General features: G+C 37.5%; 1 protein-coding gene across 2 annotated transcripts in view; it reads left to right on the top strand.

Annotated features, from left to right (window-relative positions):
- Positions 1-16,397, top strand: part of LOC129740978 (uncharacterized) — a 284,659-nt gene that overhangs the window by 51,852 nt on the left and 216,410 nt on the right. For both annotated transcript variants that reach the window (XM_055732644.1, XM_055732643.1), the window contains exon 2: positions 1,893-2,434. In XM_055732644.1, coding sequence (XP_055588619.1) covers positions 1,903-2,434 — 532 coding nt within the window. In that variant the 5' untranslated portion in view covers positions 1,893-1,902. The remainder of the gene's footprint in view (positions 1-1,892; positions 2,435-16,397) is intronic.

The raw sequence follows: 16,397 nt of genomic DNA, 5'->3' as shown, positions 1-16,397 counted from the left end.
GAAAAACTCGCGCGGAAAATAGTGAGCCATTCATCGCCCTTCGGAAGCTAAAAGCCGTGTTGAAAGGCGTTTATCGCTGCTCATAACTCCAGAAAGTCATTTTTCATCGGCCAAGAGTTGCTCCGGAAATGTGGAAGGAGCTGGAGAAAGTTGTGGTTGGGAGCCAAGCGGCGGCGTGGGGTAACTTTGGAATTCTTTTCACTGCCAGTGGTGTCCGGAAAACGACCAACCCCACCCACGCTTAACCGAGTTTCACTTCCAGAAAACTCAGGAAAGCAGCGGAAGGGCTGCGAACGACCTCCATATGGTCCCATGCTTTTCGTGGCCAGAATTTCCGAAACAGGGAGGTGGATTTGGGATGGATAACAAAACAAGAATTGAGAACGATTTATGGTTGTTTCTTATTTCTTCTTCGATCACCAAACCACCAGTAAGTAGTAAGGTGACCCCTGTACAGCGAAATTAGAGTCCGGTGATAAATGGTTGGAATAAATGTCCATAATTTGGTACCAGAACAACGATCGAATCTTGCTTTGCTATCTTGTACCTGCTGAGCGTTTCCTCTAGGTATGACGCTGATGTAATTGTGTTTCAGGTATCCATTTCAAATGAAAATATAAATTTTCTCATCTGGAATTGACAAAAAAAATTGTCACAAAATAGCCATTTTCTACGTTTTAAGCTCTCTATTTTTGGATATTTTCATTACTTTAAATGTTTAAAAGTTTTGGAATCATTACTTTAATGTAGATTTCAAACTAAAATACAGAAGAACCCCGATTATCTGAGCTCCGGTAATCCAAGCTTCCGCGTTTTCTGAGCCACAATTTTCATAAAAAAAACATTAACTAATGGATTATAAATCATCGTAGAATATTGATATGGAATTTGATTGATGTTATCGAAGACAAACACTACCAAAATGACAAAAATGACAAAAATGACAAAAATGACAAAAATGACAAAAATGACAAAAATGACAAAAATGACAAAAATGACAAAAATGACAAAAATGACAAAAATGACAAAAATGACAAAAATGACAAAAATGACAAAAATGACAAAAATCACAAAAATGACAAAAATGACAAAAATGACAAAAATGACAAAAATGACAAAAATTACAAAAATGACAAAAATGACAAAAATGACAAAAATGACAAAAATGACAAAAATGACAAAAATGACAAAAATGACAAAAATGACAAAAATGACAAAAATGACAAAAATGACAAAAATGACAAAAATGACAAAAATGACAAAAATGACAAAAATGACAAAAATGATAAAAATGACAAAAATGACAAAAATGACAAAAATGACAAAAATGACAAAAATGACAAAAATGACAAAAATGACAAAAATGACAAAAATGACAAAAATGACAAAAATGACAAAAATGACAAAAATGACAAAAATGACAAAAATGACAAAAATGACAAAAATGACAAAAATGACAAAAATGACAAAAATGACAAAAATGACAAAAATGACAAAAATGACAAAAATGACAAAAATGACAAAAATGACAAAAATGACAAAAATGACAAAAATGACAAAAATGACAAAAATGACAAAAATGACAAAAATGACAAAAATGACAAAAATGACAAAAATGACAAAAATGACAAAAATGACAAAAATGACAAAAATGACAAAAATGACAAAAATGACAAAAATGACAAAAATGACAAAAATGACAAAAATGACAAAAATGACAAAAATGACAAAAATGACAAAAATGACAAAAATGACAAAAATGACAAAAATGACAAAAATGACAAAAATGGCAAAATTGTTCCAATACTCTCATTAGCACACACAAAAATTAAGTCAAAAAAAAGATCTAACCCACCTTCATTTTCATTAATTTTTCCTCCCATTTTTTCCAGAGTCAATCGGATGGATGATTGTAAATACTTGATAGCGCTGCTGCTGGCGGCGCTTTTGAGCGATCGAATATCGACGGCAGACTCCTACAGCAGCAATGGCATCAGTAGCAGCAGCAGCAGCAGCCCTCAGCTATCGTCGTCGTCGTCGTCGTCATCATCATCGTCATCATCCAGTGGCTCTCCATCGCAGCCAGGAAGAACTTCCGGTGGCCGGTCCGGTGCTCCACAGGCGATAGCTTCCCTTTCGTCGGCCTCGATAGCTGCCGCACTGGCCGCAAGAAACAGTAACAACAACGCGGCTGCAGCGGCGGCGGCGGCAGCGGCATCAGCGGCCTTGGCGGCAGCTTCGGCTTCCTCATCAGCGGCGCCAATGTCCACAGTGTCGGCGGCAGCAGCAGCAGATAAAGGAAGCAGCCACACGCCCACCGATTGCAATTTGGCCCAGTTTAGGTGCAGCAATGGCACTTGCATCGATTCGGCCAAATTCTGCGACGGCAGCTTCGATTGTCTCGATAAAAGCGATGAGCCACGGCTTTGCACAGGTGAGTTGAGATTCATTTTTGTCGTTTTCCAACTTCATAACAGTGGAATCATAAGCCTACGTATGGGTGGAAGGCTGCGTAATTGATCCACGCGTTGAGAACGACGGGTTTTTTGTGGGTTAAAGAGTTTACATCGGTTTAAGGGATGTTCCGTTTTACATTTACAAAATTTAAATTGTTTTATTAGTATTGAACCTTTTGTCATTTAGATATAGGGCACTTTTTTATGGTGAATGTTAGAAGGGAAGGGTTCCAAAATGCGCCTGAAGGCGTTTGAGAGAATTGCTTATACTCATTTAAGATGATATATGAAAGAACATTACTTATCTATTAGATTTTATTTTAAAAAAATATTCAAGACAGTTTTTGAAAAATTGATGAGATTTGAATTTACATGGTGTTTCGTGTCATGACATAACCTGATGAACAATATTTCTCCAACACACTCGGTTCATGACAACCGTTCTTTAACTTATCGGGGACCCTACATACGCCAGATCACGCTCCACTTGGTCTAACCACCTCCCTCGTTGCGCCCTTGCTCGTCTCGTTCCTACCGAATTCGAAGCGAAGACCTGCTTTGTAGGACAGTCGTGTGGCATTCTCGTAACATGTCCCACCCAGCCTATCCGGCCAGCTTTCACCACCTTCTGGATACTGGGTTCGCCGTAGAATCGCGCGAGCTCGAAGTTCATCCTTCGCGTCCTCACTCCGTTCTCCTGTACGCCGCCAAAGATGGTTCTTAACACTCGTCGCTCGAATATTCCGAGTGTGCGCAGGTCCTTCTGAAGCAATATCCATGCCTCGTGCCTTTAGAGAACAAGCCGGCTCGGTCGGTCTCGGATCCGTAGGCCAGCATATATTTCGTCTTGGACGTAATCATAAACCTAATCCTTAGTGTTTCGCGTTCAGTTTGCGGTAGATCTCTTCCACCGCCGCAGATGATGTGCCAACAATATCAATGGATCTGTTGAAAGTCGTGCCCCACATTTCTCCCATCACTCCTCGAATAACACCTCCTAGCTTGAGCATTATTCAGGGTAGACCATTGCCTCGTTGAAGCCCCCGGCGCGATTCGAATGAACTCGATAATTCAACCAAAATCTGCACACAGTACAGCGTTCCATCTATCGTCGCCTTGATAAGTTTGGTCAGCTTCCCGTAGAAGCCGTTCTCGTCCACGATTCTCCATAGCTCGTCACGGTCAATCGTGTTATATGCGGCTTTGAAACTTCTTTGCACTACTGACGCCCGCACGGCGTTCTTGTCGTCCATCACCCTCCAATACTCCTCCTCGAACCAGTTGTGCCATCGTGTTCGTTCCACAAGCCCGATGAAGTTCTCTGCAACGCTGTTGATGGCTGTCTTGATGGTATTCCAAGAGTCTTTCGCCCTCTGCCGGCAGCGCTGCTTCGAGCGATCGCGTGTAGTTTGCCACGACATCAGGTTGCTTCAGTCTTGCGATATTTAACCGAGGTGGGCGTTGGTTTCGTATGATGTTCACTACAGAGAGTTTTGGGCGCATCTTTACCATCACCAGAAAGTTGTCTGAATCGATGAAGTGCCGGCTGGCTATCAAAACGTGGTCGATCTGTGATTGTGTTCAGTACGATGATCTCCAGGTGTCCTGTGTGGGAGGTGGTTCTGGACAAACGGTCGTTCGTTGGAGGCGGCGAAATCTAAACGTTTTAGGACTTTTCGTTGGTCAGCTGGTAGAATTCGTCTTTATCGTCATCGGTACTAGAAAAGCTGTTCCAAGCTCGTGTGTTTTGTCGCAGCTCTGTTAGATGGTATGACCACCTCGGAACGCACGTACCCTGGAGCTCTTCCAGCATACCATCTATAGCGCTATGATGTCGAATTTGCTATTCGTTGAAGAGCACATGGGTACTGCCAAAAAAATTTCCAACTTCCAAGTTTCCGAGTGCTAGTACTTTTTCGTCGCGTGGGTCTTTGCCGTTTTCCAATCGAAATTTGCTGTTCATTACTCGTTGCTGGTTTTTTTTTCACAGTCACGAACTCGCAAAGCCCGCCGCTAACCCCACTATCTTGCAGAAGAACTGTCATGATATTGCTGTTTTGGATTCCGAACACTACCAGGAAGCTTTTGCATTTCGCACGCCACCCCTGACATGTAGAACAGACTCGTACTACGGAGCCCTCTATCTCAGTTAACATGCAACCAAAGCATCCACCGGGGTAGGGTACCCGATCTCCGCTAAGGTTGCTCGTACCCCAGCTAGCACCATGGGGAAGTTGTGACTCAGAATTGTAAGGTAAAAAATGATATGACCACTACCTGAAGGTTGGGTGTATGGGGTCTTCAATTGTTTGTAGTTCTTGACTTTCTAATTATTTTTGAACCTACACAAATGAGTTCAAAGTTCCGAAAAAATCTTCGATTGGGCGACACTGAGGAAGATTTCTCGGGTTGTGATTCTTGAGTACAAATGGGATCGAATGTGTGTTATGGAAGGATTGTGTTTTTGGCATAATACGTTGGCGCAGTCCTGGCTCTCGATGCGGTAGGAGTTGATTTTCTATATTTTCACAACTCAGTCAAATAAAGGAACGTTAATATCTGGTGAAAAACCGATAATTTTGAGAGAGGGAAATTAGGGGGAGGGGTGCCGGAAGGGGGGGCGTGGTCAGTTTCTAATAAATCCTCAATATAAGCTGCAAACTGTTCCTTCTGCTCCCCTTGAATTTCACTGAACCAAATAAGATGTATTCCAAAATATAAAATATGAATAAGACTTCACTCTTTTACAATGGAAATTTTAAACAAAATTTTTCTATATTTATAGAACAAGCAGCGAATCATCATCACTGCGAAAAAATGTTAATAAAATGAAAATATTCTTAATTTGTATATTTGGTAGTTCAGAATTGTCACTTTAAAAGCTCTTCAAAGAATTTCTCGTTATAAATGTCATTTGTCACACGTTGTTGAGAGATGAATATGTAGAAAAATTTCTTCAAGTTATCTACATTTTTTTTCCTGAGCTTCTGAGTATCATTTCAAAGCCGACCCTGCCTTGTCAGCACAAATGTTGCACCGTCTTTTCGCTGACATTTGGGATACTGCAACATTCCCGGCCGACTGGATGCATGGTATCCTCGTAAAGGTCCCAAAGAAAGGAGACCTAACAGAGTGCGGTAACTGGCGTGACATAACTTTGATCTGTACAACCCTTAAAGTACTCTGCAAAGTGATCCTGAACAGGATCCAGGAGAAAATCGACGCTACACTCCGACGGCAACAAGCTGGATTCCGATCCGGACGATCATGTGTGGACCACATCACAACGCTACGAATAATACTGGAACAAATCAACGAATTCCAGGACTCTCTTCTGCTGGTGTTCGTTGATTTCGAAAAAGCATTTGACCGACTGAACCACGAAAACATCTGGGCTGCTCTTAGACGACGAGGGGTCCCAGAGAAATTAGTCCATCTCATCGAAGCACAGTACGAGGCATTTTCGTGCAAGGTCTTGCACGACGGTGTCTTGTCCGAACCAATCCCGGTAACTGCTGGAGTGAGACAAGGATGTATTTTGTCACCGCTGCTTTTTCTCATCGTAATGGATGAGATCTTGACTGGATCGATTGACTGTAGACCAAACCGAGGATTGCCGTGGAATCCTTCAACCATGGAGCAACTGAACGACCTTGACCTGGCAGACGATATTGTTTTGCTCGCCCAAACACAACAAGACATGCAGAGCAAACTCGACGACCTCACCGAAAGCTCCAAGGCAGCAGGTCTCAAAATCAATGTCGGAAAGACCAAGTCGATGGAAATCAATACAGAAAATCGTTCCAATTTCGTGGTAGCTGGACAACAGGTTGAGAGTCTGGCGGTCACGCCAGATCTCTCTACGAACTAAGATCCGAATCTTCAACTCAAACGTCAAATCCGTATTGCTGTACGGGTGTGAAACTTGGTACACATATGCGGTGACGACGCGAAAACTGCAAGTTTTTGTGAATCGCTGCCTGCGGAACAACATCCGCGCTTGGTGGCCTGGCAACTGGATCTCAAACGTTGAACTTCATCGCCGGTGTCATCAAAAGGCGCTAGAAATCGAGATTCGGAAACGTAAGTGGAGATGGATTGGGCACACGCTGCGAAGAGATGAAAACGAGATTTGCAGAGAGGCGCTTGACTGGAATCCAGATGGGCATCGAAGAAGAGGCAGGCCCAAAAGCTCGTGGCGGCGAAGTCTAGCCGCTGAAATCCGCACAGTTGACGAGAACCTTGGCTGGCAGCAAGTGAAGACGCTGGCTCCGGATCGCCAGCAGTGGAGATCTTTTATCTCAGCCCTATGCGCCGGTCAATCGGCGCTGGACCCTTAGGTTCTGAGTATCAGCGCTAGTCTTAAAACAATTTTTTTTATGATTCTCATTTTGCAACTATACGTTTGAAAAAGTATATTTATGAGAAATGTGTTTGTTAATTATTGATATGCATTCCAATGATTAGCGGTTATTGGATTCTTCATTGAAGAATTTTACTGAATCGTGATTTGGAAATTTCGTGTTATTTTTTATGTTTTGAAACACAATTCTCGTTAAAAACTCTGGTTTTGTTTTTACAAATTCTGAATACAAAAAATTAAGTTGAAATCAGGATTATCAAAATCAGTTTCTGAAGTATAAAGTTTCCGGAACTCAATTTTAAATGATTTGTAGTTGAATTTCAAGTGATCATACAAAATTTTGAAACAGTAGATCTTGAAATCCAACAGTGTAAGTCAAAAACCACTCAAAGATCTTCCGAATGTTTTGCTTGATAGATTGTCTTGAATTAGTCGACTGACAACGAGATACATATAATTCACAAGAAGCAAATTTAAACTGATTTGGGAAGATTTTTGCGTACTCAACTTAATTATTTGTCAGGTTTTATCAATCATTTCTAGTTTTGTGGCGTTAAGTAATTTTAAAACTTATCAGATTAGTGTAAAATCGGTCAAAGATAACTGAAAGAGTAACTTACCTACATGCAGGCTTCGGACGACTCCTGAGGTGTCACTCATAAGTGCAAGAGCAAAGCTTCACAAAGAGGAGTGGAACCCACGCTCTTGTGAGCGCTAAACCGCACACACTCTGCTCATGCTTCCCGGAAAATAAATGTTCGACACTCACTTACATGAGTGATGTGTGCTCCGTCAGTGTAGCTCTTAGAGCGTGCTCTTAGGGAAATTAAGTGTGTTTTTAGGAAACCGTCCTTCCCATCATCTGCATAGCAAAAAAAAGACGCTCATCAATGGAATTCTTTAGGCAGCGCTTTGAAAGCAAAGCGTGCAAGCGCTTGGTGCCGAGATTCAAATTCCAATGGTTTAATGAAATTTATGTAATGTAAAGTAATCGTTTACAGTTACTCAAAAACATTTATCTACATTATTATGACAATAGATGAATGGGGAAAATTTCATTATCGAATTAAAAAAAAATTGTACGTACATTTTGATGACTGTTTGATGTCACTTGACTTAGAAATTGCATAAAACATCTGGCACTGCCATTTTTTTTAGATCTCTAAGGGATTCATATGGAATATTTAAGAATTTCACAACTCGTTGAAAATAACATGTTAATCATTTGAATTTTCATAATGCATATTAAACTATGTTTCAGAAAACCGAAAAAGTCCCTCAAAGTCTATTTTTGGCAAAAAAAAAATCTTAAACTGCGGTCCTTCCACAATCATTGATCACTTTACGTTTCCTTTTCCCACTAATTTTTCGTTTATCCGGGTGTTAGTAGACCAAATATCTAGCTTTGCGTGAATTTTAGTCACAAAATACTTCCTCTTTGAGTTCAAGTATCGTCAAAGAGGGCATCATGTAACAACGGGGTTAGATGCAACATTTGATTACTACAGCCCTGTTTTATTTTTAATTTTATATAATGCAATCAAGTTGTCTTTTAATGCCTACAAAATGATGATGTAATAATTTCTCACATCTTAAGTTAGTATTTTAAAGTTTTTCATTTTCATTCAAAATTTAAAAAAAAAAAAATGAAAAATAATTTAAAAAATCGAGCAATAGATGTACAAATTTTAACATTTTTCGATGCCGTAAAATACTTTCCCCAGTATGACGGATTGGCTTAATGATATCACCTACAAACTTTTTTTCTGGTTTAATTTTTCTGTAGTATTTTTTTTAGTATTTTTTACCCCTAAATGTATGCAGCATCCTTATGTTCACAAAAAAATTCAAAAATCAGTTTCAACAGATCCTAAATTTACTGAAATTGGTATTTTTATGCGTAATGGTTTTTATGGCATCAAAAATTTATCAAAAACAATACATTTATATACTTTTTCATTAGATTTTTCATTTAAAACTAAGTTTGTTGCATGTTATCACTTTTTCTTAGTATAGTGAAAATCAAATGTATTTTGAAAATTGAGAATAACTGAAAAAAACCAATAATTTTTCTGACTGCGCCATTTTGATATCCCATCAACATTAAAACTTTAGATGTATTAAGGTTGTGATTATCTGTGGACGTGGGTTATTAAGAAGCCATTTTAGTTGAAAGTGTTGCATGTTGCCCCAGTTGACGATATGTTATTATTTTAAATTTTGTTAAAAATACTGTTTTTCAAAAACGCATATTTTGGTCAAAATTGTAACCTGTAACAATTATTAGTCACATAGAATTCCATGAAAACGACTTGTTTCTGACAAACATTTAGGGGCATTCTTTGCTAGTATAGGCTAGTAGGTATTGATTTTATTTCACGAATTCAAAACAATCTAAATCCAAAAAAAAATCTTGTTGATAACACCATCGACACTAGCTAGCGGACTGCATAATTAACTTTCAATGTTCAATCAGCACCACTATACTGCAGATGACTTATGCTACCTTTACCACCGTGGGGGAGCAATTTAGTTTCACCCGGTAAAGGACTTTCGGATCGGTTCTAAGCGTGACTTGTTTGGTTTGTTGTTTGATAGAGACTTATATTAAACCAAAGTATATTAGAATATATTGTTCTCATCTATTCCGGCTTGATGTTATTATCTTTTTGATTCATCTTCAAAAAAAAACAGCTGGATACGAACCAAAGCGAACAGCACCATCAATTAATTACTTGGACGCACATTGTGTACACCTTAGGAGTACTCTTTAGGTGACGCTCTTATAGAGCGCTCATTTCAGTTTTGAGTGTTTTGTGAGTGACGAAAAACGCTCCCTGTGTGTTTGGTCACTCCACTCCTATCGACCACTCTTGCTCCGCTCACAACTAAATTCAAAGAGCGGAGCTGATTTTTACACCGCTCTTGTTGGGCTCTGAAAAGAGTCCGAAGCCTGCCTACATGAGCATCAAAAACAATACTTTGGATCTATTCACCATCCTTTATTAATTCAAAGATACAGATTTCAGGGAAAAATGCCACAAAGTGGCGAATTCCCTGAATAAAACAAACTATGCATTTTTTGTTTAGATAATACTGTTCCGGAGATAAAACGATTTGAAAAAGTTAATTAAACCTTTTTTTTTTTTTTTGAAAATAGAATATCACAAACGTAAGGTTTATTTAGTTAAGGGGGGGGAGAGGGGGCTAACACTTTCAAAAAATCGATTTTTTTTAATTTTTTATTTTTTTATAGTAAAACATTTCAAGAATGTTGTGTTAAATTTTCAAATCAATTGAAGCAAAACTGTAGAAATTATAGGCCTTTATCTCCTCCTATCTAATACTGCAAGAAACCAAGTGCAGAAACTATTTTCTACATATAAAATACCAGACCCCAACGTTTTTTTTTACTTTGGGGAGATTTTACCGATAAAAAATGGCGAATTTTTTCGTGTAAAATCGTAGTTTTTACTTCAAACAGCCATAAAAATTTCATAAATTTTTTTTTAAGTTGAATAAAAACGTTGGGGTCCAGAAAAACATCTATTAAAAATATTTTGCTCTGATTTTTTGACTTCAGATGATTCTGTGCTGAGATACAGTGTCCACCGCAAATCCTGTTTTCTAAAAGCATCCTCGAAAGTGCTCGGTCACCGGCTCATTTTTCAATATTTTTCTACGAATAAATTACTAAATGTTCTTTTAACAATGCTTTGTATAATGCAAAAAATTTGAATACATTTGTTTGAACGATAGCTCTAAAAAAATCGTGAAAATGGTGTTTTTTTTTACCCGTTAGACCCTTCCCCCCCTTTAAGTATTTTCTGAAAATGTTGATCTACTTAACATCTTTGTTGAAGGCTGAAAAAATTTTCCTCTTGTGTATTTAAAAAATATTCAGAATTTATTTTAATTTTAAGGTTTTCAAAATTCCGGTATTTTACAAAACGAAGAAACATACTTATTTCTATAAATTTGTCGCCCAGAACTCACGCTTAATTACTCACAGTTTCAGGGAAATTGATCATAAAGTTAAAATCTTCTTTCCTAAATCTTTTTTATGTTTTACACTTTTGCTGAAAAGTGTATTTGCAAAAGTTATTCCAGAAACGAGAACTGATAGAAAAAATACAAATTTGCATCCTGTGCCCCTAAATAAGAGCAAATCAGTTTTCAAATTCTTTACACCTTGGAGAATATGAATTTTGTTTCATTGCGTTATAATTGTGAATGTAGATTTTAAGTTCGGGAGATGAATTAAAATCTCTATCGATACACCAACTCTTGATGTTGATACAGCTTTAATAAATACTATTAATTCTTTTCTGGCGCTAAAAACTCATTGGGAACGCATAAGTTACAAACACACTATCTCTTCTTTTGGTTTATTGTTGCTGGAATCTCTCGTGTTTTAACGCGATAATTTGAATTTAGAAAACTTAAAAAGGATTTTAAAATCAAAACTCTTTCTATTATTTTTTGAGCTCTTGATATTTCATATTCGATTTCTGTTTAGCAATACTTGAAAATTTTTCAGAGTCATGCATAATTTGAATGTTTGATGTGATAGTTTTGTTTATTTTTAAATTTCATGATATAGGTTTATTTGAAGTTTGATGAGTCATATTTCAATGATGGAAAAGTGGGGTAAAATAAATTATTGAAAGAGAATCTTTACTAAGCTTGAGAACCTAAATTCTTATTTTGCAATATTATCATTCCTTGTAAACGCAAGTGAAAATAGTACTGCATTTGATTTTGGAATGAGTTCAGCTTTATACATCTGATATGACATTGTGAAATTTATTTGATTAATAATTCAACTGTAAACAATCGAAAAAATACACAATTAGATAATCTAATTTATATTTGAATTTTAGATAAGTACGTTTTAGCTTTTTATCTTTAAAGTTAAGTTTTATTAGAATACTAGCTGACCCGGTAAATTTCGTTTTATCTTCTAATGTATAAATTGTTATAAATGTTAAGTTTCATCTACACGTCCTTAGCTTCATCGTGCTCGCGTATTGATTTTTATGGAAATCGTAACAAAATTGTATGGCTTGTGTTCCATTTAAAGTTGAATTTGTATTGGGACCACGTTCCATAAAAAGTGAGATTCTCGAAACTATTATACAAACCGTCTCTGACCCAAAAAACCCTCGGTTACCAAATTTCACTTAATTCCGACCGACCATTCATACGTGATGGTGTTACAAAGAAAACGCCTCCATTTTATATATAAGATTTTGTCCTGATTCTGAATTGATGATTTTCGAGAAACCTTCCGTTGCCCGCATATTGATAAAAAATAGATTTAATGCGGCATCAACACGATGTTGTATATTGCGACTGAATTGGTTTTGTGTAATATTGGAGAATATGTTGAAAATAATGATTTGAAAGTAAGACTGCAAATTGAAGTCATACGTTTCTTAATAGCCTACAGGAAAATTAATCACTCCGATGGGGAATTTGACTACAATTTTAATTTCTAATTAGAAAGGTTATTTTACACCAATGGTCTTTTTTAACTTCTATGAACCATTAAGATCTGTTTATCCAGAAAACATGGTAGAAATGTCTGAAAATTTATGAAAATTGCAAATCACATGACATATGTATATTATTCAAGGAATTTTTTTCTTCTATCTGAGCGGATTTAAAAAGAAACTGTATGATAAAGGCGAAAAATGTATAACGTCAGCAGAAATAATATTTCAAATATTTCAGTGTTATAACCATTCACCCTTTCTTTTTTACTTTTTCAAACTTGTCATTCCATTTAAATTCAAAACAAAACGAAGAATTTAGATGCTCAGAATGTGAAACAAATACTAAATTTATTACCATTCACTCATGTGAATTTAGGCAAATAACGGAAATTAGTGATAATTACAAAAATTGTCACTACATTTCATTACCTAGCTCAAATGTATAGTAGATACATGGTTAGCAAATTTAAAGTCAACATTCTAGATAACTCAACAAGTTATTTGGTGTAATTAGGTCGAGGGAAATGCAAGTTACAGCTGTTTGCGTTTGGTGGGCCGACTTTTTCCAATCATGAGCCTTAAAGTGATAAATAAATTTTTCTGTTGAATAAACACTCCCACGAAGTGAAATTTTTTTGATTATTTAAAAGCATAACTACTAGGGAAAGTTTCTAGTTTTTCAAAAAATTCGAGCATTTGCGGATATTTTGTAACGGTTTTTTTTGCCGCTCACCCCCCCCCCCCCCCATAGGATCGCACCTGATGTGAGCACATACATACTTAGGCAGAAAATGCGGTGAAACCGTGCGCCCATGGTGGATAACCAACATACATACAAACGGTTCGTAGAACTGTACAATGCGCTCGCGAAACGCTTTTTGTTTCATCGGCATTTCGAGCAAAACTGGGCAAACATAAACAAAACAAAATACAGACGAATAGAGAAAAAGAAAAGCTAACACAAACATACTCTCATTTTTCTCTGAGCTTGTTTATGTTTGTGTATTGGGCCTCAAAAAAATTCCAAAATTTTAGTAGCCACCCGTTGATATCAAGGTCACAATCGACGGGCGACGAGCTGGAGACAGTCGAAGACTTTGTCTATCTCGACTCACTGGTGACCGCAGAAAATGACACCAGCCGTGAGATTTGGCGGCGAATGATCAGCGGAAGTCGTGCCTTCGATAGATTCCACAAGCAACTGCTGTCGAGAATACTTATCCCTTGCACGAAGTGTAATCTGTACACGACACTCATTAGACCGATTGTCCTCTATGGGTATGAGACGTGGATATTGCTTGAAGAGGACCTGCGAACACTCGGGGTATTCAAGCGACGAGTCCGAGAAATTGAGGAACGGTTACCTCGAAAGGCAATACAAAATCGCTTTTTTAAACGATATCAATGTCTGCGATTTTAAATTGAATTTGGTTATAATCAAATTATATCCTATTTCAGTGGAAAAAAGGCAATCATTTTATGAAATTGATGAAGAAGACAGAATATCTTTTAGAAAAACTCCTAAATTTTGTAATCACATCTACTTCTAAAAAATAAAAATCAATTTGGAAAACTTAAGGCACTGTTCTAGTCACAGTAATGGACAGTTTTTCGTTTGACCTTTGGTTATTTATTTTTAACATCCTTCCAAATCCGACTTACACATTCTAAACACAGGGAGTAAAAGCTAGAAATGTGCACAGGTATTTGAATGCTGTTACACTTCAAAGTTATCAGAGATGGAACATCCCCAGCATCAGATTTCACCAAACAAACAGATCGAGTTTCCATCATTTATGATGATGCTCTACACCGAAATGCACGCAGAGCGAGAGAGCTAAAAGAATGGCTGAATGGAGGATGCCTTCCTATGTATCCATTGGCTAGCGCATAACGTATGCATGCCTTATTTGTACCAACATTCACCTTCACCAAATTGCCATCGCAGCACTGTTCTGTTCTGTTCGTTCCGAGAGCTCCAGCCATTGCCAAGTGCGCCATCGAGAAGCGTTTGGGAGATACCTTTGCTACTTCTGAAAACAACCAGGGAAGTAGCTTTCGCCGAATTTCTAGCTCAAGGGACCTCAACCGGAACGACGAACGATGTCAACCCTGCTCCGGGGGCCAAAATCAAGGGGGTGGTGGTCCGAATTGACAGGTTCACCGTCAGTGTCATGTTGATTTTTTTTTTCTACTTTTGTCCTAGTCTCTGTCGTTCGTTTGGATCTATGTATGTAAGTTGGAACACAGGATATTAGCTGTATAATTTATGGTCTCCGGAACAATGGTCCAGCATCATGGCGAACACACGATTTCCATTGGCATCATCATCATCATCACCATCGGCGTCATCGGCAGAACATCACGGCCGACAGAAACTGTATGTCCATATTCGGGAATGGGTTTTTTTTTGTGTATGTGTGAGTGAATTTGAAAGTGTGAAGCTTCGCGGTGAGCTTTTTCGCTGGGAACATCGTACGGGATATGTTGGGCCTATCGTTTGAAAACCCCCTTGTACCCAGTAATGTAGTAAAACGCGAAATTCGCATCAGAGCGTTCCGGTTCCGGGCCATCCAGTGGCGGAAAATATGGCTTCAGCTAAGACGCTAGCGCGGTTCAAAGTCTGTGAGGTAGTATTGTTTTATCATTTCCTTGTTGAACTAGCTATATTTCTGGTTGATTTAAATGGATTTTCTTCTGAAGAAAGTCATACTCAAAAATTTTGTTAGAATATGTAAATAATTGACTTGAATATGTTTCCCTGAAATGAAATTCTATTTCCTCAAAAAAATTGAGTCAATCCACAACAATTGAGATCGGCCATAGAAACATGTAAGTGCGCGGGTCGGATCGTGTCAGGTTTTATAAGCTGCTTTCCCTTCTGTGTGGGCAGTCAGTGGAGAGTGCTGGGCCAGCAGAGCCATAAGCTCGAGAATTTATGGACAATTGAGTGTGATTTGGGGACACACACCACAAACACATCGGAAGCTTTTATGAGGGCACGTGAGTTCGTTTGGCTGGCCCGGAATGGCATAATATCTGCTGCCACAATCACCATCCAGTGCCAGTGGAAAATGATTCATACTTAAGATACTGGCTACTGAATACTGAGTAGGGGATGAAAAATATCGACATTGGCCATCGTACCAGGTTAATAATTTGTAAGTCAGCGGATTTCATTACAGGAACATTTTTGGCATTCAGCTAAATTGACAAATAAATTCTTTATAATCTTCAATGTTTCGATTTTCTAAACATATTATTTAAAGCAACCCTTATTATCCATTCAATAGCGCCAACTTTTCTGATATAAAAGTTTTTTACTTGTTTCGAACCCATCCCCGTGAGAACGAAACTCAAACCTGAAAATGGTTTTGGAGCGCATTTTTTTAATCAGTGTTGGGAATAAATGATATTGACATTCATTTTTTGATAGACGACAAAAAAATTGAAAAGGGATCCAAAACAGTACTTTTGATCTAATCATTTGTAAAAGTTGTTCATGTCACAGTTCACAACATTAAAGTGTAACAAGCAAAGTTAAATTATTTTTCAAAGAAGATGATAGGATGAAGATGATGGTGGAAAATAAAAACACAAAAAAATCATCACAAGTTATTATGAGAGCAAAACTCAAACCCGAAAATGTTTTTGGATATAAATAAGTTATATTTTTTAATCAGTGTTGGCAATAAGTGATTCAAACAGTTTTATTTTTTAAAGAGCACGTCCACAAAACATGTGACATGTTACAAAATCTGCACATTTTGATAAATAATTCGTATGTTTTGTTTAAGTCAAAGTTAAAAAAAATGTGTGAAGAGGCAGATTTTAGGAAATTTTTCTAATATTTCATCATTATAACTTAAAATTCCAAAAACTGAATTTTTAAAGCTTTTTAAAGAATAGCTGATTTTCATACATTTTGTTATCTGCTTTTTTCAGATTTTCATCACTTACAGTCACTTTTTTCCAAAATTTCTAATGCATTGAAGCCGGATTTGAAACTTAATAGGAAAAAAATTCATACTCTTTTAAATGATATAAGTTTGAACGTTGAAGTACTACAATTTTCTACAA

The sequence above is a fragment of the Uranotaenia lowii genome, chromosome 2 (genome assembly GCF_029784155.1).
Source record: "Uranotaenia lowii strain MFRU-FL chromosome 2, ASM2978415v1, whole genome shotgun sequence".
NCBI classification, from domain to species: domain Eukaryota; kingdom Metazoa; phylum Arthropoda; class Insecta; order Diptera; family Culicidae; genus Uranotaenia; species Uranotaenia lowii.
This window is presented reverse-complemented; position numbering and strand designations above follow the sequence as displayed.